The sequence below is a fragment of the Xiphophorus hellerii genome, chromosome 12 (genome assembly GCF_003331165.1).
Source record: "Xiphophorus hellerii strain 12219 chromosome 12, Xiphophorus_hellerii-4.1, whole genome shotgun sequence".
Classification (NCBI taxonomy): Eukaryota; Metazoa; Chordata; class Actinopteri; order Cyprinodontiformes; family Poeciliidae; genus Xiphophorus; species Xiphophorus hellerii.
Window position 1 is genome coordinate 16,915,388 of NC_045683.1, and position 17,034 is coordinate 16,932,421.

General features: G+C 35.3%; 1 protein-coding gene across 1 annotated transcript; it reads left to right on the forward strand.

Moving 5' to 3' along the window:
- Nucleotides 1–1,698: 1,698 nt before the first annotated feature.
- On the forward strand, nucleotides 1,699–15,786 carry LOC116729139 (sodium- and chloride-dependent GABA transporter ine). Its single transcript, XM_032577495.1, has 13 exons — nucleotides 1,699–2,193; nucleotides 2,575–2,709; nucleotides 7,863–8,073; nucleotides 8,303–8,435; nucleotides 10,480–10,614; nucleotides 11,058–11,161; nucleotides 12,021–12,145; nucleotides 13,001–13,113; nucleotides 14,036–14,176; nucleotides 14,271–14,370; nucleotides 14,645–14,745; nucleotides 14,816–14,983; nucleotides 15,218–15,786. Exons 1-13 carry the CDS (start codon nucleotides 2,004–2,006, stop codon nucleotides 15,329–15,331), a joined length of 1,770 nt encoding a protein of 589 aa, XP_032433386.1. The 5' UTR covers nucleotides 1,699–2,003; the 3' UTR covers nucleotides 15,332–15,786.
- The last annotated feature ends 1,248 nt before the right edge of the window (nucleotides 15,787–17,034 follow it).

Below are 17,034 nucleotides of genomic sequence, written 5' to 3' on the forward strand. Positions count from 1 at the left end.
TGATCATTTTCTTATGGAAAATGTGTCTTCTATAATGTGTAAATGACTGAATGTAGTGTGAAGCACTTTGGGGTCATCTGGACTTAATAAAACACTGTACAAGTACAGGCCATCTGTATATGTCTTGCCATATTCAAATAATTTCAATTTGTTTTTTTGTTGTTGTTTGGGTGTTGTCATATTAGTTAATACATCTGGGTTTAGTTTCTTAGTTTATTCTTGCGCTCTGTTTCTTTTGTATGTAAATGTATTTTTCTTAGATTAAGTGGCTTTTTCTTCTTTTTGATTAAAAGAGCCTCTGATTTAATTAGTCTCTCCCTCTGTTTCCCTGCTGTTTACCCTTCCACCAGTATACTACATTTCCACTGATTAGTTTATCTGGTCACTTTACATTCCTGACTCTGTATTTAAGTTCCTGATTTCTTGCTGTTCATTGCTGAATCCTGTTCTTTGTTCTTTCGCTATCATTTTGTCCATGCATCAAGTCCTATTCATGTTCTATACATGTAATTTTTTTCTGTTAAAACACTTTATAGTGCATCATTCAAGCAACTGTCTGCACCTCGTCTCTGACAACCATGACTTTATCAGCAGTCCTATGGTCATCAGCTTCTTAGAAGCACATGTAGACTTTCTTTGGATTCCACTGTTTCATCTCACATATTATCTTAACTCGGTATTCAAAGGTGACAGAAGGTCTGAGTGTATTTGTGTGGTTGTTTTTACCAGATACATATTTGCATTACAAATATCTAATGTTATGGAATCTCAGCAACTGAATTTTTCCATGCATGCAGAGCTGGGAAAAATATGTGCACCCCTAAAGATTTCTATTACTATTTTTCCTTTTTTAAAGGAAACAATATGTAGGGTAATATAAGTACATGAGCAAAAATAGTTTTTGAATAAGGACTTAAATTGTTAAGGAAGAAATTAAAAAAACATCACCCTATGTGAAATGCTGAAGAAACACAGTTTTTAATTTTAATTTCTATGGCCATATTCAGGACGAAAATTCACTTAAACAAAACCTGGTGGACAAATTAAAGTAGGCTGTTATGAAAACTAAATCCTTCCCTTTAAAACTAAAACTCCTCATTTAATTGCTTTACTCAATAGACAAAAATATTGAACTAGTTGTCAAAATCTGTGAAGCAAATGTTATTCATCTTGTTATGATCTTTCTCTGATGATATTGTTTACAGTTAAGTACAATTTTATCCACAGAGTATTTGTTATAAATAAGTTTGTACTTTGAATGCACAACGCTATAAATAAATTAGAACTGCAAAGAGTAGTAAAAATGTGGTGCACATGTATTCATTGTCTTGTACTCGTTTATCTCACTATATACATTAATGTGTAACTTAACTGTACTTTTCATCTGGTTGTGGAATAGTGTATAATGCTGTCTGTGTAAATTCTGGGATGATCAATTCAGTCTGTATGTAATGGGCATTAAGTGAAAAAGTCAATTTAATGATGGAGGGGCTGTTATTATTTAGTGTTAATATGGTGGCATTCTCGTCAAAATACGTGATCATCTGTAATTTAGTTTCTTAACATCGCCTCCTCAGTTCTATAATCTGAAGGTTATGGAAGCTTTGCAACACCTGGTTGGGTCATGTAACACTGTAGTGTGGGCAGAGGCTCTTTTTATTTTTTTAAAAGGCATGCCTTGCGCACCTCTCGTTGCATACAGATTAACAGACCGGTGAAGACGGTTAGGTTAAGGATGCCTGGAGGTGGGGTTGAGACGGATTGTCCCACACTGTGATATTTTCTGTCCCCCTGCCTTTCAAACAGCTCTGTTTAGATAAAACACTAAATTCAGGAAGGTAATTGGCTTTCTGCTTCTGTGATCTTAGAGATTCTTTGGGTGTACATGATCTTAAATAAGCTGAATTTCATTGAATATTATAGCTTTATAGCGTTTATTGGAGAGCACAGTTTATTTATGATCCCAAAACACATTAGATTTTAGCTAATCTCTACCAGCTGCAATGGAGCTCGCAGAGGAAAACCCAAAGCCACTGTCAGATGCCAAAACCAGCACCGACGGTCCTGTGGATACAGGAGCTCAGAGACCCACGTGGAGTGGGCAGCTGGACTTCATCCTGGCCACGGTGGGATACGCAGTGGGACTGGGAAACGTCTGGAGGTTTCCTTACCTGTGTTACAGCAGCGGCGGAGGTGAGACTGCCAGATGGCGCATACTGCTGTAATCAGTAATTATAGCAATAATAAATAGGTTTCTGGGTTAACTTTTTGCTTGGACAAATGCAAAACAAGCAAAGACAACTGTTTTCTTAGCCCTATTTAGTAATTATTCAGATATTTAAATTGTCACCTTCCTAAAATAATAGTAATTTTTTGTCAAAATGTTTTTTTGTTGTGTTTTTTTTTTTTTGCCTAAATCATCTTTTGGCCAAAAAATGGTGGGGATTTTTATTCCTGTTTGTTTTTTTGTTTTGTTTTTTTCAAAAATCACTTTTGGCAAAAAAAAAAAAAAAAGACCTAGGCCATTATTTTAGGAAGGTCACAATATTAATATTTTGCAACTTTTTGCTCCAGGTGCTTTTATTATCCCCTACCTCGTCATGGTTTTCCTTTGTGGCATTCCTCTGCTCTTCATGGAGTTTGCTGTTGGCCAGTATTCTCGTTTAGGGCCAGTGCATGCATTCGCCAAGATCTGCCCCCTCTTTAAAGGTAAGTGTCTCTCTCACTGACAGAGGCTGCTTGTTTTGGTGAAGATAAACCTCTGATCGGATTCTCTGCATTCACACATGAAAATGAAGAAAACTTGGGCTTTGCATGTAAAAAAACATATAAATACTTGGTAGGATTGATTAATTTAGAAATTTGATAAATATCTTCTTGGTTTACATTCAAATTTGTGCTCAAAACGTTAACCTTATGTAATGTTTTATTGCATCGCAATAAGTTAGAAAAAGTGGAAAAAAGTAATTCTATTCAAAAACTGAAACATTTGTATTATATAGATCTTTTTCTCAAAGAAACAGGCTCAAATTCATGTTCTTGATCAGGATCAATTCCTGAATTTGAGTTGAGGTTATGGGCTAAATAATCTGCTAAAAATGATAGAAAAAGTTAACATTTCCAGGGCCAGTGAACATTGAAAAGAAGGCAAGATTTGAGTCACTGTTGAAATAAATTTGGTGAGCAATGAGTCACCCAAGGCACATTCAAAGAAAATGTAAAACAAGATTGCTTGTATGTGCACTGTACCCAGAGTGAAGTCACTGATGAATGAGGGAAAACAAACACAATGGATCACACAAAAAACGTAGAGTAGATCATGTTTTTTTCCAAAGCCATGTTGGTGGCAACGTTATGCTTGTTCAAACTGACAAAAAACAAAAACTCACATATAGGACGTAGTTGTGCCAGAGGACAAATACGTCCTACACTTTTACTCCATTTATGATCTGCACCTCCACCTTTTTTAAACCTTCTTTTTAATATAACAGGGTATTCAGTTTGGCCATAAATCAGTCTATGTTCCACTGGTTCCAAGTTTTTCTATGCATGTGCAATGAATGGATTTCATTCATCCATCAAACCCTCATTCTTTCTGTGAAAAGGCTAAATAAATATTGAGAGATAAATTGCTATATGTAGGTTGTGACTTTATGTTCACTGACGTCAATGGAAAATTATCATAGCTATATGAAAAGAAAATCCTATGTAGAGCTATAAATGATCTATTCCTTTATGTTTTACACAAGGAATTGTATTCAACATTTATTAAGCTTGTAAATATCTTTTTTTCCACCTTGACAACTTCTTATTGTTGATGGATGAGAACTTGTTAACTGGAATATTTTTAATGGTGAATTTTTAAAAAGTCAGTTCATTATGAAGCTTAACACTAATTGCTAAGATCAATGTTTGGATCATCAATCCAAATTTAATGAAAAAAAACTAGCATTTTTTAAATAAATTCCCTTTAAATTTGAAATCTTTTCTAGACTTCTAATACAATTTGTTGCTGAACGTAAATAATCACACATGCCTTATTTATGATCCATAACTTTGCATCAAACCAACACATAGATTACTATCTAGCTCAAACAAGAGCCCAACCATCAACAATCACAACTGTGACTATAAAAGTGATGTCTGTCTTGTTCTAACATGAGATTTGTCTCCAAAGTTTTCTTATCTCCTTAAAAACAGAGATAATCTACCCGGTCAAAACGTTTGGGTCCTTCACTTGATTCATCGCTAATTTCTTCCTGGTTATTGCTCTGTGCTAAACAAGGGCCAAAAGCAGGTAGCTTGTTTCCTATTTGCTCTTGTCAATGATTTAACTGTGCCACTTATTTTCATTCTACTGTTTTAAACACAGCTCAAGATAGTGAATTACTATACTTAGCAAACATACCATCCTCCATTTTCTCACTTCACTATTATAAGTTTTACTGTATTTATTGGTATTTTAATGTGTTAGCCCAACATATAGCTGTGGATAATGAGTGATGTGCATTGATAAATTACAGTTTTCAAATTTTTTTACAATTAAAACCCTTAAATTGTGTAGTGTTTACTACACTACCTTTAAAGCTGATATCCTGATAAAATCCAGTGCCACCATAATTCATAATCTGAAACTGGGAAGAATGTGGCTCATCATTATTCTTATCAAGAGATCAGAAGATCAGGTTTCTTAAAACCTTTTCTGAAACTTTTATTTGCTTTGTATTGGAGCATATTATCCCACTCCAAGATGCCACAGGCATCAGGGAAAACCATTTCCATAAAAACCATGCAGTCTGTAACAATAGTTAGGTTACATGTGTCAATAACATCCACATAGAGGTAAGGTACCAAGATTTCCCAGCAGAATATTGCCCAAATGATCAGCATCCCTCTACCACATTGTTTTCTTCCTATCCTTGTTTCCTGTGCTCTTCAGCAAGGCAATACTAGAGGATATCCAGCATTATTTGGTTCACCTGTCAGTGTTTATAATGTTCTGCCCAGGGGTGAACTGGGGCAAAAAAAAAAAATCATCTTTGGACTTTTTCCTGCTTGGCTTATTTCCCAGATACATAAAAAATAAAGTACAAAATATATTTAGTAGGGATGCTCCGATCAGGTTTTTTGCTGCCGATTCCGATACCGATCACCCATGAGGCCGATCTCTGCCGATCAAAATCATCTTTTTGAAGATCTTTTTGAAGATTCTTTTTGAATCTTTTTGAATCTGTTGTTGATTTTTCGCGTCAGGTATAAATGCTGCTATGTGATCTGGCTAAATTAGAAAATTACCTAATTAAAGTAAACATGCAACATACTTGTAGGCACAATAGAGCAGGTACTCGGTCAAAAGGACAACTGAAAAACCTGCAACCAGTTAAACAATATTTAACAGTAAGGTTCGCTGTACCCTGCATTATACACGAGTCAAATAAATCTCATAACACTTATTATATCAAATAATGTCTAGTAAAAGAGGGGAACATTCATTCAAAGTCAAATGCAGGTTGCATCAAAATAAACAATCCCAAGTTACTAAATCAAAACGTCCGGAGAGCAGCTGATTAATGCTGGTTCTGACATAGTGGAGTAATTCTTCAGAGCACAGGAGGAGGGAAAGGAGATCGATTATTATTATTTCATAAATTATCTCTCATGTTTGGACATAGCGAAAGTTTTAATATGTGATTTTTTTTGTTGTTGTTTACGTTACCTGCAGTGAGAGTTCACTGCCAGTAGAGGTTGAGGTATGTAAAATATTACTACCAGTAGCGGCGGTCCAACAGCAGGAGCAGAACCAGCGTCTAACATCGCCAGCTCGGAGACTTGAATTGTTTTTCTGGTTTCTGGTTTAGCTTTCTGACCGTGATGCTAATCCGGGTGAGTGTTGTTAGCTATGCGCTGCTTTACCTGCTAGCTAGCCGCTCCGGATGTCCTTTTGTTTTTGCATTGAGCCTCGATGTAGCCAAACTCCGTCAAGTGTTTGTTTTTTAAATATCATATTAGATTCGTTGTGTTGATGCAATTTCACGTGCTTCACCTCCGAGGTAATTTTCCGTGGCAACACAAACATCCCCATTCACTGTCAGAGCTGCAACGACAGGATTTGTTGCCGCGCGCCTGCGCAGTTTGAAGGAAAGAGGGGATCAGCTGCAGGCTGAGAAGTGAGATAAATGTGATCGGTTTTGGTGATCGACAAGAGACCGTGATCGGAGATCACTGATCATACACTTCGGGCGATTATGATCGATCGGCACACCTCTAATATTTAGCAAAATCTAGAAAAATCTTTCTGCACACACTGTCTGGTAAGAGAAACATTGAACTATAGCAGCTGACTAACTTATTAATATAATAGTTATTCTGTGATTGATTCCTGTCGTCTATTTCTGTCATACTGTACCTTTAAACATCAACCCAGGCCTGGATCAAGTGTATCATTAAGACTGTAGCCCACCACAGTCATAAGAACAATAAGAAAAAGGAACAAATAGCAATTTGACTGAAACCACTAAAAACTGACTTTGTCTTTCACTAAATTTCTTGAAACATGTATATTTAACATCAATATCCATTTTAGCAATCTTTAAAAAAAAATAAAGTCTTGAGCCATACAGAAATTAAAGGAAATACTTTTTGGACTTTCCTGTAAAACGTAGTAAATTAAAAAGCTTCTTCTGGTGAGGGACAAATTAGGCCACCCCATAGTTTTCCCAAGTGAAAATGGCTGAAATCAGATGCAGGTATATTACATCAAATATACAGCATTGGTACTCATCATTGTAACATACCTTTGCCTTGTTTCAACCAGACACTTTTGTTTGCTGTGCTCCTAAGTGTTAAGTGGGAGATAACACCATGCTGTGGTTGAAAGAGCAGCATGAAGGTTTAGCAATATATACCAGCTTGTGGGTCTGGTAAGGAATTTAAAGAAAAAACGTTTGTAAATATCCTCCGTTTACAAGCGAAGGATATTCAAACCACTTCCATCCTGCCTAGGTTTGGCCAAACAGCCAAATTTATTCATTCAAGATGCTAAAACAAGTTAAAAAAAAAACTAAAAAAAAACTAAAGTGTCATCACAGGACCTACCGCAGGCTCTTGCTACACTTAATGTAAAAATGCATGCCTGTGTAGAGTCATAAATCACCATCATATAATCCACCATGAATACACTGGATTAAAAGATGAATGAGGAAAATGTGGAGCCAAATGTATAAAGATGAGTGCTGAACTATTGTTCTGCACTGGGATAAGCTTTCTTCAGAACAAAGTTAGAGAATAGTTGATAGATTTATGCAGCATTTTAATAAAGTTTTTTTGTTTCATCCAAATGGAGTGAGATTAGCTATGGAAGGGTTGACTATCCTAACTTTTTTTTCAGCTGGAAAATGCTTTTCTTAAACGAGTAAAACAATATTATTTCTTTTTTTTTTAGGTAGAATTATTAATTTATTTACGTTCTTTTCCAAAGATAAAAAATAAGATTTGACATTGATATACAAACAGCACTGAATGTTTAATGGGCCGTCCTACTTTTTCTCATGGATGTTAAGTTTAGCCACATTTTGTTGGTGAGGGACATTTTTCTGCTGGATCATTGCTCAGTTTATGCAGTCTGAAACCCGACCCACTCAGACTGAACAACAATGGGTTATATATTAAATAATTTACAGCTATTGCAGAACTTTGATCCCCTCTTGCTGTTAAATTCAACAACCACCAGAAAATAAGTTTTTCTTAAGACAGTAATAAGTAATGCTTCTAGTGAAGTGTGTAACCTCTTCAGCACATATTGCATAACTTCTGCTGATTCATGCCTTACTTTGCCATCTGTTCCTCCAAATGTCACTCCACAGGTGTAGGTCTGGCCACAGTTGTAATCTCCTTTGTCTTCTGCACGTTCTACAATGTGCTGATGGGCTGGGCCTTTTTCTACTTGTTCAACTCATTCAGAGGAACTCTCCCCTGGTCGTCTTGCAACAACACTTGGAATGTCGTTGGAAACTGTTCCAGCGGTTTTCCTGGCAATGCCACCCATCTGCAGTCTTCAAGCCAGCAGTTCTTTGAGTGAGAAGCCTACAGTTTTTCCCTGCTTCAATTACATTTAATTTACAAGCACTTACTCAAATTATGTAATTTTAAGTTTTAAATAATTCACTCTTGTGTCACCTATAAATATAAACATGTCGCATTCTTTATGTGCAAAGATCAACCTCATCTTTTGTTGTTGCTCAGGAAGGAAAAGGAAGAGACCGAGATATAGAAATATGAATGTCCTTTTTCTTTTTCCCCCCAGTAACAAACTTTTAGAGAAGACCAGTGGGATTGAAGAAGCTGGTGGCCTACAGTGGGAAGTATTTGGCTGTCTTCTTCTCTCATGGATCATCATTTATTTATGCACATTTAAAGGAGTCAAATCCACAGGCAAGGTTTGAATCATTATTGTTTTTCACCCGATGTATACATGCATTGTGCTGTGAAATTTTATTTTCCTTCTTACAGATGTCTCCTGTTAGTTTACGTCACTCTTTCATGCATCAAATCATAAATCACATTAAATATCAGGCAATACAGGTGAAAATTAGTTACTCTCACTTTCTGCTGACTGGTCCTTCAGCTTAGCAGCATTTAACTTGTGCATGACGTCCTGCTGCATGTAGGACTCTAGGAGTCGGTCCAGAATGATCTGGAAAGAATCAACGCTGAACTCAAACTGGCGCCGAAGGGCACTCACGAATTTGAGCTCGAGGTTTTTGCCACTGTTGTTCGACAGCGAGATAAGACTCCAGCGGTCGTGTTCGTTGAAAACTTTGACCATTTTCTGAACATAGGCCTCCTTCTTTGTGGCGCTGCTGATCTGCTCCCTGTTGACCCCGACGGGCAGGCAGTCCAGCAAGCACCCCAGCACTGACTCTTTGATGACCTGGGGGAAGAAGAGGTCAACAACATGACAGTTTCAACCATTGACAGTGACCAGAGTGTAGTTCCGCTTGCCTTATTTAACTGGAGCAGTGTTCGCTCGAACAGAGATATTTTCTAAAATGAAAACAACTGTTTGCACCCTTTCTTCCAAAAGCTGAAATTACAGCCTTCTTTGCACTTGTTGACCCCTAACTTTAGATTTCAAATGTAACATAAAAAAGGTAATGACTAGAAGCATATGATTAATATTGTTTATTAAAAGAGGAGCTACAATTATTTGAGTGTTTGGCCTACTGCATCTTCAATTGTTCTCTGAATACTTTTTGTATTTTGTTTTTGATTTTGTTAATGGTGATTGTTATCGCCCCCTACTGCTGTGGCATAGCAATCGCAGTGTTTTTGATTGAAATCTCACAGACTATAATAATTTATTTTTAATAATGGAGAACAAAATCAGCTTGAGGAATGTAGCTACAAGGCCTAAATGTGAAACTTCTTGGTTTGCTTATAAGTGCAGCTAAATGATGGAAAGATTCTTAATGTAAAAGAAAGCATATCACCAAATTATTAACCTCACTCCATATGTCAACCTCAAGTGCTTTGCTAAGTGTAAAGAGGTGCAGCCAAGCACAAGGCAGGCCTTACAAAATCAAAGTAAATGTTCCTCAGCTGTTATTGGAGGCTAGCATTAACTTTACTGTCATAGTATAGGACATCTAATGCTGGAATAAAAATAGAAGACCTGAAAAAAAATATCAGGCAATGATGATCTGCTTAAATACAGTAAGCAGTTTTAAAGTTGTACTTTCATTTATTAGTGGAAAAACTATCCAAACTAACATCCCCTTAATTGTCCACTTAACATAATAACTATCTGTGACACTTTTGGCAACAACAACTTCTTTCAGGCTTTAATGAGAACTGTCGCAAAATTATTTCTTTGGCAACACTGAACATCTCAATCATATTTAAGTCAATACTTTGAGTTCCAAAACCTTTTTTTCTTATTATTTATGAGCCACTAAGAGGTGAACTTGGTAGTGTGCATTGAATTGCCTGAGGATCCATTCATGGTTTGTTCATCGAAGGGCCTGAAGCTGGAAATTGGCCGCAGACAGGTCTTCCAGAACTCAACCCTGCATGTAGTTGGGGGGGGAAAAAAATCCTATTTTAAAATTGTCATCCGTCACAATTAATTCACGATTTAGCAAAAACAAATGATGACTGGACAAAAAAAAAATTAAACAGAAGAAATCTCTAATGGGGAAACTCTGTTTTTACAGCCTTGTATAATAATGATGGGGATTAATGTTGCATCTTTTATTCTTGTGTTCATCTTGATGCTCCCTGACAATTTAATAGGCTTAATAATTCTGATTTGCTGTGTCATGGTATTTGTTAATAAATACTTTCTGACCTAACTTGTTAAAATAATAATGTTTTTTCTGACTGTAAAATTACTTACAAAGCTGGTATCCACAAGTTTAACCTTCTCAACATGGAGGTTTCCATACTCAACAATGTTGTTTTTTTCTTTTTTGTGCCACATAGGTGGTGTATTTCACTGCTGTCTTTCCATACTTTATCTTGTTCGCCCTGCTTATCAATAATGTCCAGCTGCCCGGAGCAAAGGAGGGCATCCTTTATTTTATAACACCTGATTGGAGCAAACTGTTTGAAGTCAAGGTGAGACTGAGGGCAATGAAGCAACAACTAACAGAGATTGTTTAATTTTATAACCATATTTTGTGTATAAATCAGACATGTAATATGTCTCCATTTCTTTTTGAGTGATTTCTTATGAGACTAATTCTGTTCAAAATTTAACAAATGTCAGAATGCCAAAAGTAAAAAAGGTAAACAACACATACCTTTAATTGGTTGCAATCTAAAGTCAAATTTTCCGAAATCACCCTTTTTTCCCTTTTTTTTTGTAAAATTAAACATCTTGAACAGATTTGACTTGCAGTGGCTCCATTAAGAGCAATAATTATTAAGTGTTGTTTAATCTCTGTGTTCTTGTTTTGAAATATGACTCCATGAACACAAAGAAAGAAAACAAAGTAAAGTAAAGCAAAATCAAATAAAAACATGTAAATCTGGTGTTTGTTTTCTTCTGTCTGTTGCAGGTTTGGGTCAGTGCAGCTGCCCAGGTGTTTAACTCACTGGGAATAGCATACGGCTGCATGATTTCAATGGCTAGTTACAACAAGTTCAACAACAACATCACCAGGTAAAATGTGATTTTTTTTTGTTTTTACTGTATTTAACAAATAAAAGCTTTGTTGTATGCAAAATGTATCACCAATATGTTCAGTGACTTTCTCTAACAAAGAGAGCAAATTTGTCCTCATAATGACAATTCACTGGGATAGTTGGGGAATAGCGTAATTAATATACTGTTATTTATGTATAGACTATAGCATAAATGATAAACACTAATTACATTAAATTAAATTAATTAGGGCCTTTCATCAATGTTGGAAAATAATTAGCCTGAGAAAAAATAACATTTTTCTCAGACTTGTGTGTTTATGTTTTGATACATAAAGACTTAAGTATAAAAAACCTAAGTTTTTTTGTATTTAAGTTCTTTAAGTGTAAAAAACGTAAATAAATTAGAACTAAAACCAAAACAAAAATAAATGATTTCATGATTTATGAAAATGAAACCATTTTCATAAATCATTTATGAAAATGATTTCATTTTCATAAATGATTTGGCAAATAAACAGAACCAAAGTACTGTAACCAAAAGATTTTGCTCACATTTTGGAGTAGATAAACAGTCTCCGTAGTAGTTTCTAATCACTTGCTCCAAGCTTAAACTTTAGGTAATAGCTCAGATTTAGTGGGTCTCTGAATGGTGCAGACACCACAGAGTAGTTACTTTTCAATATTAAGTGTTTTTTATCCATATATGTTTTATAGGATGTTTTCTTTGTTAATCGAAATCAGATTTTCTGAGCTCATTGTTGGTGAAACAATAACATCCTTTACCAGCACACAGCATGTATTAAAACAGTTGTGACAATCATATCATGTTTAAGATTCTTTCAGTGGACTGCAAAGTTTAATTTGTTGTTTTGCAGGGATGTGTTAATAGTATCATTAGTCAATTCCTTCACCAGTATCCTGGCTGGCCTTGTAATCTTCTCAGCTATTGGCTACATGTCTTTTAAACACAATCTACCAGTGGACAACATAGCTACAGATGGTAAGAACCGAGTCAAGAAGATCACCCTGTAGTTCACTGACTTTTTGGAAAATACTAAATAGGACTTTAGAGTGAATGGTTTTATTTTGCTAAACATTCTGTAAAGATAGAAGATGTTTCTCATTTCACTTGTTACCATTTGTTTCAAATAACACAAACCTAAAAAGTGGTGAAGACCGGTACCTTTTTAACCTAAAATTATACTTTTACGTAAAGAGATTTTTCATTTTAACTTTACCCTTTCTCAGTAATACTCAGTACAAACAGTTATTAATTAATACTTTCTTTTGGGAGTTATATAAAATTTGAGGGGTTGTTGGCGTTTTCAGCTAGTTCAGGTGCAATAAAAAATTGTGTTGGAGATGGGTTGTGCTTGTTTTCAAGTTAGGTTCAAACCTAACTACAATTAAGAATCTGTGGAAAGACTTGATAAATGTTTTGCAGATGCTTCCCATCCAGCCAGTCAGAGAGAAGAGAGGGCAACTATTTCATTCTCCAAATATGCAGTTTGTAGTGATGGATCACACAAGACTTGCAGCTGTAAATGCATTTAAGGCTCGAACACTGACTTAAAGTGGATGAATGCACACAATTTTGAAAACAAGATATATTTTTTCTTTTACTGAGTAAATAAGAAATAGTTTTTGTTGCTACATCGCATAAGAAACATTAAAGTTTGTGTTTGTAACATGACAAAATATGAGTGAATATTAAGTTAATTGCACAGTGGTCTTTTCCTTCTACTTTTTGACAAGACGGTAATATACAAAATGACATTGTGGTTCAGCTAATAGAAGGCTATAGTTGTTTTTCTCTGTCTACAGTTCATAAAAACTTTGTTTTTAACTGGCTCAGGTCCTGGTTTGGTGTTTGTTGTGTATCCTGAAGTTCTCTCCACCATGCCTGGCTATCAGTTCTGGGCTCCACTGTTCTTCATCATGCTGCTGTGTCTTGGTCTCGACAGTCAAGTAAACATCTGCACCTCTTTACCCTTTAAAATCATAAGCCGTAAAAATGTTAGTTTTTTCTTTTATGGCCTTTTTTAACTATAACTTTTAGAATCGTCAGTAGTTTTATTTTGTCTATTTAAAATAATTTGGAAAGCATTCACACATGTGTATCTAACTTCTGTTTTATAATTCCACTCATGGCACACACAAATGGTAACTAGGCTGAATTTATTTAGTAGTACTTTTCACTTTTGTTGATCATTTATGATACTTTACATAACAAGTAACACTCTCTATAAACATTCATTCACAGTATTTTAATGATCTGTGTAGAAACCCTGCATATTTCCTCTTACATGCACAAACTCAGAGGCTCAAAAGTAATGTTTGGTTCAGTGTCCTGCCCGTTATTATCTTTGTTTTGTTCTTTAACATAGAAGCGAATGGGTAAAGTAATGGAAAAATAAACAGGCTATAAAACGCTCTTCAGGTTGGGGTTTCGAGATCTAGTTCAAGATCATCTTCACGCACTAACTTAGTCATGGATGCATAAGAACTGGATTGAAAATATTTCACTTTTCTCAGACTTCTGTTTCATGCTGCCATAGTTATGAAGGTACTTCAGAAACTAACCATTTTAACTGTAAAACAGCAGCATCCTAAAAGATGGCAGAAAACATTGGTGTTGGTTGATGTTTTTATGGACTGAAAATGGTAGAAGATCTGAGTTTTGATCCATCTAAAGAATTAGAAAATAAACTATTTTTTTGCACTATTTGATCAGCTTATCATTGATCTTTCATCAATTAAATTTTTCACCTCTGGCACTATTTTCATTGAGTTGTAGCACAAACAGCCCATATTTTCTGAGGACATCCATATCACGCACGTAATAGCGTTGTGTTACGTGCTCAGAGTGAGTAACAGGTGTTTTCTGCAGTTTGGCAATGTGGAGGTGGTCGTGACGTTCTTGAAGGACGAGCTTGGAGTCAAAGTTCTTAGGTACCTGAAGAGAGAGGAGCTTCTTGTTCTGGTTGTGTGTTTTGCGGGGCTTCTTTTGGGAATCCCTCATGTAACTCAGGTGAAAAAGTCATACCCTTTCTTTATATTTTGCTAAGAATAATGAGGAATGCTGACAACACTTGCTACTTAAGCTTTACTGTCCTTTTTTGTAGGGAGGCATTTATGTGTTCCAGCTGATGGACTACTGCACTGCTGTGGGTTCCCTCATATTCCTGGCTTTCTTTGAAGTAGTGGCTGTATGCTGGATCTTTGGTAAAGTTTTACATTTAGTTCAACCTTTTACAGCGAAATGCTGTCTTGTTACAATGCCATGAAAGACTTTAGGTCAAAGTTTTTATTTTCATGGCAGCCAGATTTCATGCTAAAGGTTAGATGATATTAAAAGACTTTTCCTCTGTCACATTTACTCTTATTCTCATTTTACATGTTTTTCTCAATCAGACTCACATACTTATTCACCTAATATGTAGTTTAACAGCTGGAGGTCCATGTCTTTATGCATCAACTCTTGGTTTCTTTCTGCCAGGAGTCTCTCGTCTTTCCCTGATGGTGAAGAGGATGAGAGGCGAGTCTCCGAGCCTCTTCTTCCGCCTCTGCTGGCTGCTCCTCTGCCCCCTACTGATGCTGGTAAGTCCTGTTTCTGGCTACAAATCCTTATGAAATTCAGTCTTCAGGACTGGCTTTGTTTTCCACACAGAGCATCCTGGTATCCAGCATTGTTCATTACATGCCTCCTCGCTATGGAGAGTACATGTACCCACTGTGGGCTGAGTTAGTGGGGTGGGTCGTCTCACTGGTCTCTATAGTGTGGATCCCACTTTGTGCTGTTCATGAGATCTACAACAGCAAAGGATCACTTCTTCAGGTGAGCAAATAAAATATATTTTGAGCCTCTTATCATTTTTGTTGGCTGCATTTTAATGTTCTTGTTAGATTCAGGCTGTTGTTGACTTATTAGTGGGAGATCATTTGGTAAAATCTAGTTTATATGTGATTAACTCTGAGAAGTTATACAAGTAATGCTTTATTTTATACCTAACTATTTGTCCGAGGTAGTTCTCTAAAAGATAGTTTCTATTTCATCTTCTTTAACCCTCAGAGAATGAAAAAAGCTGTGGTCCCTACATTAGACCTGGATGCCCTGGATCCTCATCCAAAGAAGCAGAAAGCAGACAAACCAGTGTTGGAAAAACTGTTAAGATCATCTGTATAACCAGAGAGTGAAAACCAACTCTGTGTGTGAAATGATTAGTCCTGTGGGATGCTTAGATATTTTAGTCTTTGTCTGTTTTTACAAGGTCATGTTTTTATGAAAGATATAACTTTAAACAAACTGTAAATTTTTAAGGTTTTTAATTTTTTCTGTAAAAACCCTTTGGTTTTATCCATCATCTGAAGGATAAATAACAGCAATTTGCTTTTAGAATCTTACTGTTATGTAAAAAATAAAACTTATTCTGTATGCTTTGTAAATGCAGGGATGTTATTCTCAGGGTGTTTTTGACTATTGTGCTTGGTGGGCTTTGTGGCGCATAATGAATCTGTGGAACTGGCAATTTATGCTTTTGTAAATCTGAAACACAACAGCTGCTTCAGTAATGACACATTCAGATCTAATGTGACAACAAGTCGGTAATAAACCAAAAGAATAAATTAAAGAATCAAATCTTTTAAAAACACAAGTTAAATTCAGAATTTGTTGCTTTCTACCTACAATAAGGGGAAAAACAAATGCTCACATGGAGCCTTTTTGACTGAAACTTTACTTTAATCTCACCTCGCTTTGTTTTGTGAGTAAATACTTTCTGATGCCAAGACGCTCACTCAGTTACAGTAGATATAATCCTGCCATGAACCAGAGTAAAAAAGGCTCTGTTGTCCCTACATGATGTATAAAAGTTACTCTTTACTCTGTGCTGTTCATTTTGAAAGCATTTCAGGATAAAAAATGCCTCACTTTCAATTTCTGAAAACTTTACAAGGAAATAATTAGAATTTAAAGGAATTAATTTAAAATTGTGGGCAATTTTAAGAAACTATGTTGCATCAAAAATGCAAATAAAAACAGATTTTTCTAGCCATAAGCAGTGATCTATTCAAGATCATGTTAGTTATGCAGCTAAATTTCAACTGATTTACATGTAAGTAGAACTTAGTTGAATTTTTTATGTTGTATTAAACAAGTTTTGGTTATTTTATTGAACAACATAAACCAAAAAACTAATTAAAACAATCTGAAAATATTTAAAATTTTATTATCTGTACCTTGTTAACTTCAAGTTAAACATAAGGAGATGTTTCATGAAAATCTAAATCCAAAAAATAATTGTTTACAATGTGTCTGAGCTTATATGCTGCAGACATTAGACTTTATTTCCATTGCTCATCAATACTTCTTTAAAATAATCCCTTATAAGAGACCCACCTTCACATTTACAGAAGAATAAATAATCCAATCTGTCCAGATTGATGATTAACCTGCTGGGGAAGATTTTGTCTGATATCTTTTTAGACATTATATTTTGTTCAAAGTTGCGTTATACTTCTCTTAGCAACATTTAGTTTCAACTTTATCCTTGTTTTAAAAAGTGTAAAGTTAGAAAGACAGTATATGTCTTTCTAAAGTTTATGTGATCAAATCTGTTATTCATTTGAATGAATGTTTTGACCTAAGTGTTGAAGTTACTGAACATGTTTATTAAACATATTAAGCGATAAGAATGCGACTAGATTTCCTATTGTTGAAATGTAATTTATTATAACTCAAGCTTTGTGATTGTTTAACAGTCTTAGAGAAAATATAAATGATTTACTCTGTGTCTGTAAGGGGAAAAGTCAAAACTCAATGAACGGAAAAACTTTGGTCAACAATGAAACTGTAATTTTTCAACCTTAGGAAGTAAATATAAACGGCAG